This window comes from Dendrobium catenatum, unplaced genomic scaffold (assembly GCF_001605985.2).
Source record: "Dendrobium catenatum unplaced genomic scaffold, ASM160598v2 fragScaff_scaffold_733, whole genome shotgun sequence".
In the NCBI taxonomy this organism is placed as follows: Eukaryota; Viridiplantae; Streptophyta; class Magnoliopsida; order Asparagales; family Orchidaceae; genus Dendrobium; species Dendrobium catenatum.
In genome coordinates this window covers 492,151-508,928 of record NW_021319195.1, presented here as the reverse complement: position 1 = coordinate 508,928, position 16,778 = coordinate 492,151, and the positions used below count along the sequence as shown (strand labels likewise).

Below are 16,778 nucleotides of genomic sequence, written 5' to 3'. Positions count from 1 at the left end.
TTTTGGCTCCCTTGATTCAACTCTATTTGTTTCTTTGCTTTTCATTTTTGAGCTCATTTATAAAATTTTGTGAACTCGATAATTGCCTGTGTTTTGGTATTCTTATTAAAGGTCTCACATTTTTTTTATTTGTTTAATTGAGTCTAAGGGGTTGGCCTCATTTTTCTTTGCTTGGTTTGGTAACTTGAAGGTTATATAATTCAAGTCTAAATTTCTTTTTGATTTCATCTTGAACTGAGAAATTATTCTGTGCAGATACTGGACTGTTCGGGGACTAATCATAATGCACCACGTCACCCGGTCGAGTAAAAAATTGATGTGGCGTGTTTTGATTGGTCTCTGGACGTCGTCTGGATCCGAACGGAATAAATTTTTTTTTTTATATAAACTAGGTTACTCCTTGGGTAGTTACTGCTATTCTAATGATGGTTGAACAGTGGTCCATTTGGGTCGGGTTAGGAAAGCTGTGAAATTATAAATTTATTTTGAAAAAAATAAATATTGTGAAAGCTTGTGTGATAATTTATGTTTTGAAAAAGTTAAACATCAAATTATTTATAATGAAGATAATTTAACATTTTTTTTGGAGCATTTAGATAAATTAAGATAAACTCATCCGCACATAAGTTGCATATCTATCTTCGCATATGTGGTAGCAAGAATTTAATTTTAATAAAAAAATAATAAAAAATGAATAAAATATTATAATTAAATAGAAGAGTAAGTTATTAGAGAAATAAAGCTATAAAGGATCAGTTAATGTAGCACCTTTTGATTCAACCTATGCATAGGTCGACGTGATTCGGGCATGTCAAGTGTGCGACCAAGCCATGCCTATATTCTTTATATCTCCCTCCTTTCCAAACATAGTCATTATGAGTGTCAAAATGAGTTAAAGAATCAGGTTTAACTTGAAATTGATTCAACTTGAATCTGACCCGTTTAATAAATATCCCAAATTTGATCCGCTAGCAACACAAATGACTCAAACATAACTTGATAATCCATTTTGATTAAAAAAATTTATAACTTGTTAATCACATATTTTAAGTTAATTGATAAAAAATAAGATTATACAAATATGTAATAGAATTTAAGGAAAAAATTTATGAAACAAGACTCTTTGAGTCAAAATTGAATTAGCGGGTCAACTCGAATCCAACTCTTTTAATAGACGAGTCAAAATTCCTGATCAAAATTTGACTCATTTATTAAACAAATCAATTCAAACCCAAATTTTTTATTTAGATCTAGATAGGGTTGATGGATCTAATCATTTATTGACACCACTAATAACCATTTTCTTTGTAGAAGAGGCTATATAATGCACATGTTTTTTTCTTAGTGCTTGCTTGAAATATCATGCACAAATCTATGATTATAATATATACATACATATATACAAACTACTTCAAATTGGATAAATATAATTGCTTCTATTTAATGTAGTTATTGAAATAATATTATTGATTTATCATACTATGATACAGTGTTTGTCATTTTGATTGTATTTTGCTTGTGATAAATTCTAAAAGTTTAAAACAACCATTTAGTTGTACTGAATTACTTCAATTCTAACTCATTTTGAATTAAAATTTGATTACGAATCAATTTAAACCAATTGCAATCACTTTGAAATTCAAATAAATAATCCATGATAAAAAAAACTTACACAGATCACATAGATCTGTTGGTTGTGAGCATTGATGTTTCGAAAGCTCGTGTACGTGATGAGTGCGTGAGTTTATTTTTAATTGGCTAAAAAATCAAAAAAAAAAAAAAAATTGGCAAAAAAAAAAAAAAAAAAAAAAAAATCCGACGAACTTTCAAGCATATTTGTAGAATAAAACAAATAAGGAGCAATTATAATTAGACATAGAAAGTCAAATTTTCTAAAACGATTACTTCATAAAATAACTTATGAATATATCTTCTAAACTTAAACAACACATCTTCTTACAGCCCCCACGTAGAGGGATTTATTGTTTACCGCCATTATAGATTAAAGAGTTGAAACTCTTATGAATTATGAGCGCATTAAATAAAAAATCATAGTTTGGAGAAGTTAGGCTTACGCTTCTGAATGTGGGCTGCTACAGCCTCCTCCAGGTCTGGAGACATGAGCATGGCTGAGTTCCAGGTGGCAACGTAATCAAGTCCCTCATCCACCTTCTGATCCCGGCTCTTCAGAAGCACCGCCTTCGTTCCCATCACCGCCACCGACGACTTCTCTGCCAACCCTATAAGAAGCACAAATTCAAAACACTAATTAAAATTAATAAAATAAAAAAGAAATCAACCTGAAATTAGAAAGAGAGATTTTTTGATCTCAGCATCAATTGACGACCCTTCATCTAATGGTGACATCGAATACAAAGAAGCAAATTCTGTAATTTTCTATCTCCTCTCTTCCAAGAAATCTCCTTATCAATCTCATAGTCGATCATGAATGTTTTACCTAGATGTTCACCTTTGATGCTTTCATTGAGACATAGTGGTGATGAGGAGGACACCAGGACCTGGAGATCATAAGGACACTAGACTATGTCCTGTCGAGAGGAAGAATCTGAACACACAGTCGTTGAGTAAGGCTTCGTTTGGGACGATTTTCTTACTGCTTCTTAAAGCAGTTTTTTAGTACACAAATTAGAGTAAGAAAATCGTCCCAAACGAAGCCTAAATCTAAATCTGATTTTGCAACTCAGACACAATTGAATGAAATCATTGCCAAACTTGATAATTTAACATAATTTTTACAAGATAATTGAGCTGCTGCTATTGAAGAAACACTAGAACCATGTAAAAAGTCGACCATGGATGGGTCGACTTTGCTGCATCATGCAGGGGTAAGCAATGATGCAGTTGAAACCATTAATTCCCTCCTTGTTGAGAATGGTAGTTGGGTGAAGAAGCTGGCATGGAAGTCCAAGTTCTTTCCACTTAAGGAGAAGAGTCAAATTTTATCCTTACTTGGAAAAGATACTTCCTTTGAATTGGATGCTCAAAGTCTCTAACCTCAACTTCTGCTAGTGCTTAACTGAATCAGACAAGCTTGGCTGGTTTTGGGGTCACGAGAGGTACTCCTTATTATACATATATTAGCAAAATTTTCATAGCTTGCAAAAATCATGGCACATCATAATCAATTAGTTTATATGAATTAAAATGTGCAACATAAATTGGCAAAATTTACATAATAAAATATCATACTTAGTCCAACATGTATGAATAGTGTTGTTGTTTGATGAAATCACTTTCAAAATGTGTAGTAAAACTAATATAACATAATAAAAAGTATAAGAAGATGTTTATCGTAAAAGTTTATTACATAATAAAACATGCAAATCACTAATAGTAAACAGAATATAATTATGTAACATCAAATGCTATGATAAAAAAATATCATCGAATCACACCTTCAAGATTTTGTACCTGCTAAAACATTATTCAACCTACAACACGAGATCATAGGATTACAAAAACACTCTACGAAAATTAAAAAAATAATCTTGACTATCTATCCTTCGGGAAGTTCAGTGATTTCAAGAGCGTGCATCTTGCCATTGGTGATTCCCTCGCCGACGAAATCGACAACGGCAACACCAGGAGAGCTTGAAAGTTAAATCGCGAGCTAAACCCAACCCCACACAGGATTTCCAAAATCCAAGATTTAGTTTATGCCGTAGGTAAAATGGGATTTGCAAAATCATATGATTTAAGGACGCCAAGAAAAAAAAAAGGATTAGTTGAATTTAAATTAAATATTACCTAAATCCCACCTAAATCTTGCTACAAAATAATGCCATGGAAAAATAATCGGATTTAATAAGGCGTGGATACAATCTATAGAACTTTATCAGCACAAAAAATGAGCAGAACAGGATACGGCCAATTGAAATTGATGGGGACGTCAGGCAGCTTTGTTACCCAAAGATTCATTCAAACAAATCCGAGAAATCGGAACTTTATCTTACCAATTCACATGATCAGAAGTTTTCTATGACAAAAATTTCCAGAAAGAGCACGTAAATGAACTGGGGGGTGACGATATTACCTTTGGCAAGCTGGTCGACACCCTCCTCGAGCGCCGAAGGTGAGGGGAAAACCCTAGAGACGAGACCTATTGCCTTGGCCTCCGAAGCTGAGACCCTCCGGCAGGTTAGCGCAAGGTCAACAGCGTTGCCATAGCCAATTATGTGCGGCAGGCGTTGAAGAGACCCGAGATCAGCGGCAAGGGCAAGGTCGACCTCTTTGACGACGAAAAAGGCATCGTCAGAACAGTATCGGATGTCGCAGGCGGCAGCGAGGTCGACGCCTCCGCCGACGCATGCTCCCTGGATTGCGGCTACGACGGGTTTGCGGAAACGCTCGAGGGAGGAGATGGCAGCCTGTAAAGACAGGATACGTCCGCGAAGGAGATCGGCGGCGGCGGCTGGGGAAGGGGAAGGGGAAGGGGAGGGGGAGGGAGTGAGAGATCGGAGGGCTTCGAGGTCGATGCCGGAGCAGAAGTGGGGTCCACGTGCAGCGAGGACAAGGGCTCGAGCAGAGGGGAGGACGGAGAGGAGGGAGAGGGCGCGTGGTAGTTCGGAGAAAAAGGGGACTGTGAGGGCGTTCCGTTGGGCAGCGCGGTTCAGGTAGATGTGATAGACCGGAACCGCCGGGTCCTTCTGGACAACCTCCAGTGTCTGGAACCCTCGCCGGAGTTCGTCCTCCGCCGCTCTTATCTCTACGTCTGACGCCGCCATCCTCTGTTATTCGTGTGATTCTCAAGTAGAATTTAACAAGTCTCATAAATTCAACTTCAAAATGTTACAAGAACATCAAATCGACATGTAAAAAATATTCAACCATTTCTCGAACTTTATTTGATCTTTATTGAAATAAAATTTAAACTAATTATGATATCTTCAAATCGTGCCCCACTGATTTTAGTATTAACATCTAATTAATTCTATTTATGATGTAAATCAAATAATTTTCTTTTTCTTTTTTCATCCAAATAGCAATCCTGAAATTGCAAGAATGTGTGCAACTCGGGCCGTCCATATCGCACAGACTCGGTCCGCTTGAAAGAGAGAAGTCCGAACGTTGCCCAGTCGCCCTCCTCGTCTCGTGTCGCTTCCGCCTTCCAACATTGAACTCCCAGACTCCAGTCGATGGTCCTCAGCCCCTTGCCCACCCCGCTTAGCACTCCACATTTCACATTTGCCACTCGGCATTGTCAAACAAGAGGAGAAAAACAACAGGGTATTCTATCAGATAATATATATGACTTATGTTCCTTTTAAAAAGTAAGTATTTCATTTGAGTCAACCTTTTCAAGATTATTTTCTAGACAAATGTTACAAGTTTTTTTGACATTGATATGCTTCTTTAGTTTTTTTTATTTGTGTTGAACTAATCTATGATGGCTAAGCTTCACAATTCCTTTTTTTTTTTTTTCTCATTGGGCCTTATTCAAGTACAAACTTTAGTTTTACCTATCAAACATGAAACTGTTCTTTTTCTAAGAAATGGTTGTCAAGTCTCCAATAATAATTATATTATCCATAGAGAAAATACCTTTTGTCAACATTTTTTCGATGTGTCCATTTTTTAACATTGATTGTTCTATGATAATATTTTCATTCAATTTGTCTTTGGATCAGTTACGAGCAAGGGATTTCATTTTGCTTGATTAGTCGGCATGTTGTAAAAATTGATTGTTATTATGATCAAATTATTAATATTATTTTCATTTAATTTAGTATAGATAGATATTTCAAAAAGAAAATTTTAAGGAGATGATAAAAAAATGTTATGTGAGGAAAACAACATACAAATCAAACAAAATCGTGTAGAAACAAATTTTACGGATATCCCCGTCAATATCGAATTGAGAATTTTTTTTTTTTTTTTTGTTGGATTATCATTCTAACAAGAGGGACAGTGTCATGAGCATTACTTGTTGAAAAGACCATGTCAATCGTGTGATCATGAATTTCAGTGTACACAATTTAGATATAAATTTTATTAATTTAATCTTGGATGATTTGATGATCACAAAGCTTGGTTAGAGTATATTGTAACCAATGATGCAGCGTACTATTTGTTTTGTTATAAGTATAGACCTCAAATTCGAGAACATGCTAGTTGTGGTAGTTTCGATACAAATGATTTTAGAAATGGAGAAAAAGGATAAATTTATATTCATGTTGGTAATATGAACAATACATATAACATAGCTAGGCGAAAATGTGAAAATTTAATGAATGAGTACATGTGTATCAAATTTGCTTTTGGAATACCTTTTAAGCAGAATCACAAAGATTATCGTACACAATTAAATGCAAGTGTCGATTGTGTATGTTTTCTTTTACATCAGGGTTTAGCATTCCGTGGGCATAATGAAACAGAGGATTATGAGAATCAAGAAAATTTTCTTGAAACTTTTGCACTTTCTTGTTAACCACAATGATGATATAAATAAAGTTATTTTATATAATGCTCCTCAAAATAATAAACTAATAGCTCCAGAAATCCAGAAATAAATCATATAATCTGTTACAATTGAGGTTTCAAATGTAATAATAAATGAATTAAAAAATATTGTATTCATAATTTTACTTGATGAATTTCAGGATATATCAGTCAAAGAACAATTTATCGTTGCTTACGTTGATACACGGGGATGTGTAATTGAGCATTTTATTTGGAATGTTCACGTAGGAGATACAACAGTTTTGACACTAAAGTTGGTCATTGAAGCTGTTTTTACGAAGTATGGATTGAGTGTGGCACAGTTATGTAGACAATGATACGATTGAGCAAGCAACATGCGGGTGAGTTTAATGGACTAAAAATATTAATCATAAAAAAAAAAACTGGAAAGGGGTGGAGTTACAAAAGGTTGAGGTTTAAATCAAGAAATTGCTCTTCAAAGGCTAGGAGACACTCGTTGAGGTTTCCACTATAATTTACTCATCAGTTTAATTCTTTTGTTTGGGTCTATTATAGATGTTCTTGACATTGTGACACATGAGGGAGCTAGCAGTGACAAAAAAAGTTAAGCATATTCCCTACTTGAATTTGTGCAAAGTTTTAAATTTGTTTTCAATTTGCATATGATGAAGACTATATTAGGAGTTAAAAATGAGTTATCACAAATACTACGAAGAAAGGATTAGGACATTATAAATATTATGACTTTGAAAAAAGTTTTTAAACAAATGCTTCAAAATATAAGAAATGATGGGTGAGACACATTGTTTAAAGAATTTGAATTATTTTGTGGAAGAATAGCATAAACATTTCAAGCATGACTAATTTGTTTGTGATGCGAGGAAGATCAAAGCGTCGTACTGAAAATATAACAAAAGACATTATTATTAAATCGAATTATTTTACACTGTTTTAAATATGCAACTTCAGGAGCTCAATAACAAGTTTGATAAAATTAATACATAATTATTTATGTGTGTCACATGTTTGAATCAATGTCAGTCATTTTCAACTTTTGATAAAGAATGATGGCTAAGCCTAGCAAAATTTTATCTGTCGGATTTTTCAGAAATGGATATCATTATACTAGACAACCAAATTAAAAATTTTATTGTTGATATGAGACGAATGACACATTTATGAATTTAAAAAGATTTGGAGAATTTGCTTAGAAAATAGTGAAGACTCAGAAAAATTATATTTATCATTTGTTGTTATTACTTATAAAGCTTGTTTTGAGATTGTCAATTGCTACAACAACAGTCAAACGGACGTTTTCTGCAACGAATATTAGAAATAATCGTTTACAAAATCGTATGGAAGACTCCTGGATGAATGATTATTTACTTGCTTATATTGAAAAAGATATATTTAATAGTATCAATAATGAATTGATTGTACAACGATTTCAAAAAATGATGACTTGATGGGAGAAATTATATATGATGGGTACGCTTTTTTGCTTTCTCATATATTCTATCTTTTTATAATGAATCTAATATTTAAAAAAAATTAAAACTGATGAAAAAGGTTGCGAGTTTTTTAATTACTTTAATGATTTGTGCCTCCACATTAAAAAAAATCCTAGCTCCAACCCTGGCTTTGAACCATTTTTGAATAACATCAAACTTGTTCAAACCTTTTAATTTTGATTTAAATAAGCAAGTAAATATTCAAATTCTGAAGTTCAAACTTTATTCAAATATAATTAGAAATTTATTCTAATTTAATAGTTATGTTGTTTCCCTTTATTTTTATAACATATTTTTTCTAGATGAATCTAGTCTTATTATTCTGATACTATATAAGATAAATTCGGGGATTATTATTGATATGTATTTTGATACTTAGGATGTTTTAAATATGTTTACTAGGGGTGTAAATGAGTTGGGTTGAAACAAGCACTTGCCTAATCGAACTACTTGTTTAATTCTCACTGAGCTCAAAGTCAAGTTCGAGCTCGACTCGAGCGATCATTTACTAAGCTCAAACTTGATTCGTTTGAAAATTGTTAAGCTCGAGCTCGACTCAATTATTCAAGGACATTTGAAAAAGTTCGAACTTGACCGAGAAATAATTAAAAATATTTAGTATATATTTTATGTATTATATTATTTAGAAATAAATTTTGAAATATATTTTAATTTAAACGAGTGGCACGACAAGCTTATGAACCAAGGCAGGCTAAGCTCAAACTTATAATACATGAGCTCGAGTTCGAACACATTGCTCGATAAACTTGGCTGTTTTGATTGGAGGTTTGTCGCTTTGCTGAGCTGTTGAGCTCACTCTTGTTTTCTGGTGGTTTTCAGGTTCTGGGAAAGGGAAGGAAGTCCAGGAGTAGATTTCTGAGTTCTGATCAGTATAGGTATTGTTTGTACCTTTTGATTTTTGTACAGTCATGGCTTTTCTGTTCTGTCTTTCTTTCTGTTCAAAAGCCATGTACTGTATTTGTAGATGATTGTTTTGAGGAAAATGAAAATATAGATGTTTTGTTCCGCTGCATTTGATGATAAATAGTAGCTCTGTGGTTGTGTGTCTGTTGAGTTAAATATTTGGAAGATTCAGTTCAGAACCAAAATTCAAAGCCAGATCCTGGATGAAAAGGTTTGGTCGCGGTCCGGCTCGGGCGGGATCCGTCCCTGTCGGGTCGGGTCGTGACAGAGATGTCACCGAGCTGTTTGAGTGCAAATTCGGACTGTAGTTGTTGAAGCAGTCGGCGAATGGCCACAGAGTTATTCCCTGTAATTAAAAAATCATCAACGTATATGAGAATAAAAATTTGAGTATTTGCGGTATCCATAATTAAGAGCGACGGGTCAGCCCGGCTAAAGGAAAACCCTTGAGATTGGAGAAAATTTGTGAGTTTTTGAAACCATTGGCGCGGGGCTTGTTTTAATCCGTACAAATATTTGTGGAGTTTACAAACTGCGTTCGGTTGCTGTTGGTCGATGAATCCGGGGGGCTGCCGCATGTATATGTCCTCCGGGAGATTGCTGTAGAGAAAGGCGTTGGCGACGTCCAGTTGATACATGGGCCATTGACGTTGAAGCGCGAGGGTGAGAAGTAGGCGGATGGTCGGCATTTTAGCGACGGGACTGAAGGTTTCCGTGTAGTTTATGCCGAACTTCTGATCATACCAGAGAGCGACTAATCTGGCCTTGTAGCGATCCACCTGCCCGTTCGAAAGAAGCTTAGTTTTGAAGGTCCATTTGCAGCCGAGGACCGGTTTGTTCGGCGGAGCAGGAACAAGGGACCAGGTGTCTTGATTGGTGAGGGCTTCAAATTCTTTATGCAATGCGAGACGCCAGTTCTCAGATTTCATTGCTTGATTATAAGATGTGGGTGTGGTAGGAGAGGTGTGATGAGCGAGAAGATTGATAACTTGCTTGGGTTTGCGAATACCCGATTTCGACCGGGTTTGCATAGGGTGAGGCGGAGGTTTATCCAAGACAGGTGACGGAGCAGGGATGTTAAGTGGTAAGGGAATGTCATGTTGGGTTAAGTTAGCTGGGGTGGTGGGTCGAGTCGGAATGTGCTGGGTTTGATTTTGAGGTTGGGGAATGGATGGATGAGTAAGAGTGGGCTGTGATTGAGCTGAGGTGGGAATAAGGAGAGACGGGGGGTGATAAATGGACTGGATAGGGTCGGTGGGTGTGAGCTGGTTAGAATGTTGTTTGAAAGGAAAATTGTGTTCGTGAAACACCACATGTCTAGATATATGAGTTTTCCCGGTGAGAGGATTGAAACATTTGTACCCTTTATGAAGAGGAGAGTACCCAATGAACAAGCAAGCTTGGGAGTGATGGGAGTGAGGGGTGAATTTGTCATGAACGTAAGGACGAAGCCAGGAGTAACACAGACACCCGAAGGTGCGAAGATGTGTGAGATTTGGCAGTTGACCGTGTAGACGGTGATAAGGAATGTTATTGGAGATGGCTTTGGAGGGAAGAAAGTTGATTAAGTAATGAGCTGTAGCAACGGCTTCCGCCCAGAACTTGTGCGGAAGGCTAGCTTCAAGAAGCAACGCGCGAGTAAGATCAAGTATGTGACGATGCTTTCGTTCAGATATGCCGTTTTGTTCAGGTGTGTGGGGACAAGAAAGTTGGTGAAGGATGCCATTGGCATGCAAAAACGATTTGAAGGCATGGCTGGTGTACTCACCAGCACCGTCGGAGCGAAGAATTTTTGGTGTGGTATGAAATTGGGTGCGAATCATATGACAGTAATTCTGAAATGATTTGAGAGCATCGTGTTTGGACGAAAGAAAATAGAGCCAGGAGTGTCGCGTGTAATCGTCAATGAAAAGAATATAAAATCGACGTTGGACCCCAAATATCAGTATGAATTAAATCAAAGGCATTAGAAGTAACAGAATTGCTTTTATTGAAACTATTTTGTGGCTTTTGGCCTTATTACAAGAGTCACAAACAGTCGAATGTTTTAAAATAGCTAAATCGGGAAATGTCCTAGCAAGAACCGCAAGAGAATCTTGGTTGGGATGGCCAAGACGAGCGTGCCAGGGGGTGAGAGAAATCGTCGCCGTGTTTAGGGCCGTGTGACTGCTGTCCGGAGAAATGCTGATGCGGTAAAGACCGTTATGCAGCCGTCCAAGAAGTAGAGGATGATTGTCCCAGAGATCCTTCATGACAAATCCGTTAGCATCAAACGTAATAGAAATGGAATTGTCTTTAGTAAGTTTTGAGACTGAGAGAAGGTTGTGAGTAAGAGACGGGACGTGAAGAAGGTTGGTTAGACGAAGCTTACGAGACGTATCCGGGAGAGGAAGCAGACCTTGGCCGATGTTTTGAATAGGTACAGACGAACCGTTGGTGGTAGAAACTGCGTCAGCTCCGTGATAGGGGGACGGGTAGTAGAGGTTCGAGGCTTCCGGCGTGAGGTGGGCAGAGGCGCTAGTGTCGAGAACCCATTCTTGGTTGGTAGCAGAATTCGGAGTGACAAGAAGAGCTCGTGGCGGGCGGGAATCGGTGGGTGCGTATTTCAAATTGCACCGGTGCCAGCAGTTCAATGCAATGTGGCCCGTCTTGCCGCAGATTTGACAAGTCGGTCTCGTAGTATTTTGAGAGTTGGTAGGTGAGGGAGCAGAGAGCGGTGTCGCAGAGACAGACGGCTGGCTCTTATTCTTGCAGAAGCGTTTGCCAGAATTGTTGCGATTGCGGGAGGTAGAGGCATAGAGGGCCGTAGAGGACGCATTGGTGATGGAATCTTGAGTAAATTCATGTTGAAGATGAATTTCTTCATTGCAAAGCATGGCGTAAAATGTATCGAGGTCAATGGGCTGAAGGGAGTTCCGTATTGTTGATTTGAACGAGTTGAACGTCGGCGGGAGTCCATTAAGTATATGGAGCATGATGTCTTCCGGATCGATTTGAGAGCCGGATGCAGTGATATTGTCGACGAGAGATTTGATGCGGGTAAGATATTGCTGCATGGGAAGATCTTTCATCTGGACACGATACAACTCGTTCTTGAGTTGCATGACCCGAGATCGACTAGTCGGTTGGAGTCGCCTTTCAAGAATTGCCCATGCCTCATGAACGGTAGAAGAGGTAATGATGTAAGGTAAAATAAGTTGGGATACCGTGGAGAAGAGAGCTGAAAGCAAATTGCTGTCGACAAGAAGCCAGTTGGCGTAAGCGGCAGAGGATTGGTCGGAGGGTGGTTGCACAGTGCCGGTTAGGTGTCCGGCGAAACCATTAGCAGTGAATTGCTGAAGAAGTTGGACACGCCATATCGGATAGTTGTCCGTAGAGAGGGGATGAGGAGCGAGGTTTTTGATGTTGGAGACAAGGAATTTCAGCGCCGAAGGAATTTGGCTGGCCATGGTTGTGGCGGGATCGTTGGAGAGGGAGGTGGGATGAATCTCTGCGGATTCTTGATCTCCCATGGAGGCGACTGATACCATGAGAAGAAATGAGAATGGCTTCAAGACGAGCCAGAGAGGAAGAAGAACACGATCAGGTAAAGAAAAGAGAATGTTATTATTGTGCGCACAGAGATACAGAGGCTATGAATATATAGCCGAGCGAATGGCAGGAAAAGGTAAATTTACAGAGAACTAAATAATTACAGAAATATCACTAAGTATGGATGTCTTCTAATAAATATCACCTTTATACTAGTTCTCTAATTAACAATTTAACCCTGACAAGAACTTAATTTAAGTAAAAAAGCCTCCTTTTACCCACAAGAATCATCATTTATAAAGTAAAACTCATTGTTATGAAACTATAGAGAACATTAAGAGGAATTGATAATCATATTTCCATATAAAAAAGTACATTAAAATGCAACCACTACTTATAAGAAGCAAATATTTAGTAGGCAAAAACAACAATCGATACTAATGAACCACAACCCCCAATCATATAAACTCTTATTTTTTACATCACCACTTTGATCTCACATCATATATATATATGAGAGCAACTATATATATGGCATCATTTCATTTAACTGAAATTTAATCTAAGTTACTTTCCTACACTGGGCTCATCTCCTTGTCATCCTTTAGGTTGTCATGGCCACCATTAACTATCTTCTCCACCTTCCCCTCCTCTATATTATATTCATCTGAAACTTTCTCAGAAATCTTCTCCTTATCTACCAAGCTCTGAGAAACCTTAGCATCCTTGTAGAATATGTAAAGCACCATCTGAACTGCACCAAAGGTGAATCCCAATACATTTGGGAGCTACACAACAGCCAAATTCTAAAGTTAGAATCAAGAAAATAATATAATAGAACTTGGAAATTAATTTATAATTATGCATCACATACAGCAACATAGATGTCTTTGCTGAACAAGCCAAAGGAGAACCAAACAACAGCACTCAAAGTGAGAAAGAATGATAAGGAGAAAGGCATGAACTCCACACTCTTGGTTCGTATGACCAACCTCTGCACACAATGAAAAGTTTATTAATTCAAGAGAAAATATATATTATAGCTTGAAGAAGAAAAGAAATCTCTCGATTTCGCTCTTACTATGATGCTCAAAGGAGCAGCGAAGACGCAAACAGAGAAGCCAACACAGATCCATCCAAGAACTTGGAGACGATCAGAGCCTTTGAAGAGGAGTAGAGTGCATAGAACAATTGAAGAGAACAACCCCACATTCAAGATCAAGATCATCTTGGAAGTGTGTATCTATATAGTTAAACTTAATAAATTAGTTTACCAACTTTGCAAAAACATATATATATAGATTTGATGAAAAAAATACTTCATGTTATGCTATACCTTGACCTTCTTTGGGGCATAAGTGAGGAATATAATGATGTATATGGTCTCAATTACACATCCAAATGAGTTAATGGTGATGAGAAGATATGTATTGGTTTTGATGAAAGCATAGTATATCCAAAGCATTGCACTGAACAATGCGACCACATATGGCACTGATTGAAACCCCTCAGTAGATTTCTTTTTGTACACACGATAAAAAGTTGGCCTGAGATCGAAAAATTGTGACATATCAGACATATAAGGTGATATGATAGCTTGATTGATATACTAAATGAAGCAGAAAAATGATCCTTACAATGGAGAAAGGTACACCATGAATGAGATGATGTTTCCTGCAGCATAGAAAAAAATATAAATTTATTATCATATTAACAATTAAAGTGTACTAATGCTGTAGAACCTCATGACTCATAGCTTCAGGAAATTATTGATGCATTGACAGCTGAGTTGACATATTCAAGAACTGGACATAATACACATCAGATATGGTTTCTAAGTTTAATTTCTCTCTCTCTTCCTTGCTCGATGAGCTCTCTTAACGAAAAAATTATATATATATGACAAGACTTTCTATTTTGTATTGAAAGAAGAAAGTCTATGATGGTAGAATAATAGTACAAGAGGTGTTATCATACAGTTTTTATACAGTTGTGTTGCAGTATTATATATGTATAATTGTCTCATAGTTTATATAGAACAAAAGAGTCATATATTTTTAATATAAATATTCTGTAGCATATAATTTTTTAACAAAATTTGTTCAGAATATTCTGAGCTAAAATTTGCTCAAGATACTTTTCATGATATTTTAATAGACAATTCTAAAGTTGTACAAGGCAGTTTCAGTTTGTTGTAATACAACTATCAATTGATTGACTATTTTGGTTGCGATTTTAACAAATAAAAAGGATTTCTTTCAAAATATTGGATTAACGACTATCTTGTAGAATACTAAAAAGGATGATACATCTCAAGAAAATTATTCGAATTTTTTTTTTAACTTCCGATGATCCGGTTATGAGAGTAAATGTATTAGATTTGATTTAAGTTAAGAAAGATAAAGGTACGTAGACTAAAAAGATTTGGTTAGAAAATATTAGAAATAACATTTCTTTATTATGTTTAAATAAGAATTTGACTCTTAACATAACACAATGGAGAAAAATGATTCATGTAGCCGACCCTACGTAGTGGGATAAAGATTTGATGTTATTGTTGCATGATATATAAGCATGGGCTTATTGAAAGAAAGTGTTATCTAACATAATATATTTTGATGAAATACAGCATAAACATAATATTAAATATGTATCAATTGAGTGGGATATATATATACTAATTGGCAAATAGCATGTTTCACAATTTATAAGTCATAAAGTTACAAAAAAAAAAAAAAAGTTCTCACTAAAAAACAGACAATAGAAAAATTAGTGGGATATATATAAAGAGCATGTTTCACAAGCCATGCATGCACTGGCTAGTGCTTAAGCTTTATAAGAGCATAAAATGTTATCAAGCCAACAATAAAAAGCTAAAGAAAACAGCAAAGAAGGTCCATGAACTAGCTAGTGCTTAAGCTTTATAAGCTCATGAAACTGTTATCAAGCCAACCCTTAAAGCTAAAAAACAGAAAATTAAGCAGGCCAGGCCATGAACAGATCCAACCTATCAACTGGAAGAAATAAAGGAAAAATGATATCTAGCTAGCTAGCCACAACGTTCTTAAACTTTAGTCTGGTGGCTAGCTAGAATGAACTGAAGTAAAATGAAAGACAAACAGCGATTAGAAATGGATGGCATAGTTAAATTTCATGGTCACCTAGGATCCCAAATGCAAATGCCCAGGGATGATCCAAAGAGATGCCACCTGCTGCCATCTCTCTCTCTCTCTCTAGCTATCTAGTTATCTAGAAAGTGTTAATATGAAGCAGAAGATCGAGAGAAAGAAGAAATTAATCCCAGCTAGCTGCAGGAATTTTTTTCTATGTTCTAGCTCCACTCATACGAGGCTTGGTTGGCTCGAGGAGCTAGCTAGAGAACTGAAAACCTGGAATGAACCAGCTAGAGGTTCGAACACACAATTTATAGACGAATTGAAGGAGAGGTGGTGATGTGTGGGGGAGGAGCTTGTGGGCCTTTATTGTTTGGTAGGTGGCATGGGAGAGGAAACCAATATTGATTCTAACACATAGGTTTCCTTTGGGACGGCTTTCTTACTGCTTTTTAAAGCAGCTTTTTAATATAAAAATTTTAGTTTTTAAACTAAAAAGCTGTTTTAAGAAGCAATAAAAAAATTGTCCCGAACGAAATCATAATCTGTATATATGCAGAAAGACTACAGAGATAGAAGCAATGATAGGATTATCAAGATCAGGTGGCATTAGTGCATGTCATTATAATATGTGGTCACGAGTGATTGGCAATTTTATGATACATGCCATGTCATACATAATAATTTCTATGCATTATTTGTCCCATTTAATGAATTTAGCAACTTATATGCTTATGTGTTAACGGTCCAAATTTTTTAAGGAATTAATAAGCCATGTTGTGTTGAGCGATAGAGCTTTATTACAGGAAAAAAAGAACAACATTAATGATATTTTTGGGTGGTAGTGATTTTACAGCTGTTGTGATTGGGATCACATAAATTCATTCATTTATTTTTTAAATTTGGACAATTTATGCACATTTCTTTTGTTATAAGAGTAAGGTTACATCAAATTTGAGTAACATTAACATAACAAATATTGCAAAAAAAAAAATTACAATTTTTTGTAACAAATTGTGGAGAAACTATTCATTTTTAATTTATATTTTGTATTGAGATTCAAATATAAATCTCCTTAAAAAACTTAGGTGCATAGATTTCAAAGCATGGAGATTTAGGCTTCGTTTGGACAGCTTTTTTTATGCTTCTTAGAGCAGCTTTCTAATAAAAAAAAATGTACTAAAAAGCTGCTTTGAGAAACAATAAAAAAGCCGTCCCAAACGAAGCCTGAATGTATAATTTGTTTGAAATAATGGAA

At 36.2% G+C, this 16,778-nt stretch overlaps 2 protein-coding genes across 2 annotated transcripts; both read right to left on the bottom strand.

The window, feature by feature from the left end:
- Positions 1-1,888: 1,888 nt before the first annotated feature.
- On the bottom strand, positions 1,889-4,805 carry LOC110102333 (delta(3,5)-Delta(2,4)-dienoyl-CoA isomerase, peroxisomal). Its single transcript, XM_020830639.2, has 2 exons — positions 4,055-4,805; positions 1,889-2,240 (listed from the first exon to the last, which is right to left on the bottom strand). Exons 1-2 carry the CDS (start codon positions 4,743-4,745, stop codon positions 2,050-2,052), a joined length of 882 nt encoding a protein of 293 aa, XP_020686298.1. The 5' UTR covers positions 4,746-4,805; the 3' UTR covers positions 1,889-2,049.
- Positions 4,806-12,744: 7,939 nt separating this feature from the next.
- LOC110102373 (bidirectional sugar transporter SWEET14-like) lies at positions 12,745-15,815 on the bottom strand. The gene is made up of 6 exons (XM_020830699.2): positions 15,569-15,815; positions 14,045-14,081; positions 13,744-13,954; positions 13,489-13,650; positions 13,282-13,401; positions 12,745-13,195 (listed from the first exon to the last, which is right to left on the bottom strand). Exons 1-6 carry the CDS (start codon positions 15,624-15,626, stop codon positions 12,983-12,985), a joined length of 801 nt encoding a protein of 266 aa, XP_020686358.1. The 5' UTR covers positions 15,627-15,815; the 3' UTR covers positions 12,745-12,982.
- Positions 15,816-16,778: the final 963 nt, after the last annotated feature.

Bases quoted from the DNA above. Each gene is read 5' to 3' on its own strand.
- LOC110102333 (XM_020830639.2), bottom strand. From the start codon at position 4,745: ATGGCGGCGTCAGACGTAGAGATAAGAGCGGCGGAGGACGAACTCCGG. The intron at 2,241-4,054 runs GTAATATCGTCA...TGCTTCTTATAG, and splicing joins TGTCGACCAGCTTGCCAAAG to GGTTGGCAGAGAAGTCGTCG.
- LOC110102373 (XM_020830699.2), bottom strand. From the start codon at position 15,626: ATGGCAGCAGGTGGCATCTCTTTGGATCATCCCTGGGCATTTGCATTT. The intron at 13,955-14,044 runs GTAAGGATCATT...TTTCGATCTCAG, and splicing joins ATGGTGTACCTTTCTCCATT to GCCAACTTTTTATCGTGTGT. The intron at 13,402-13,488 runs GTAAGAGCGAAA...CATTGTGTGCAG, and splicing joins CTGCTCCTTTGAGCATCATA to AGGTTGGTCATACGAACCAA.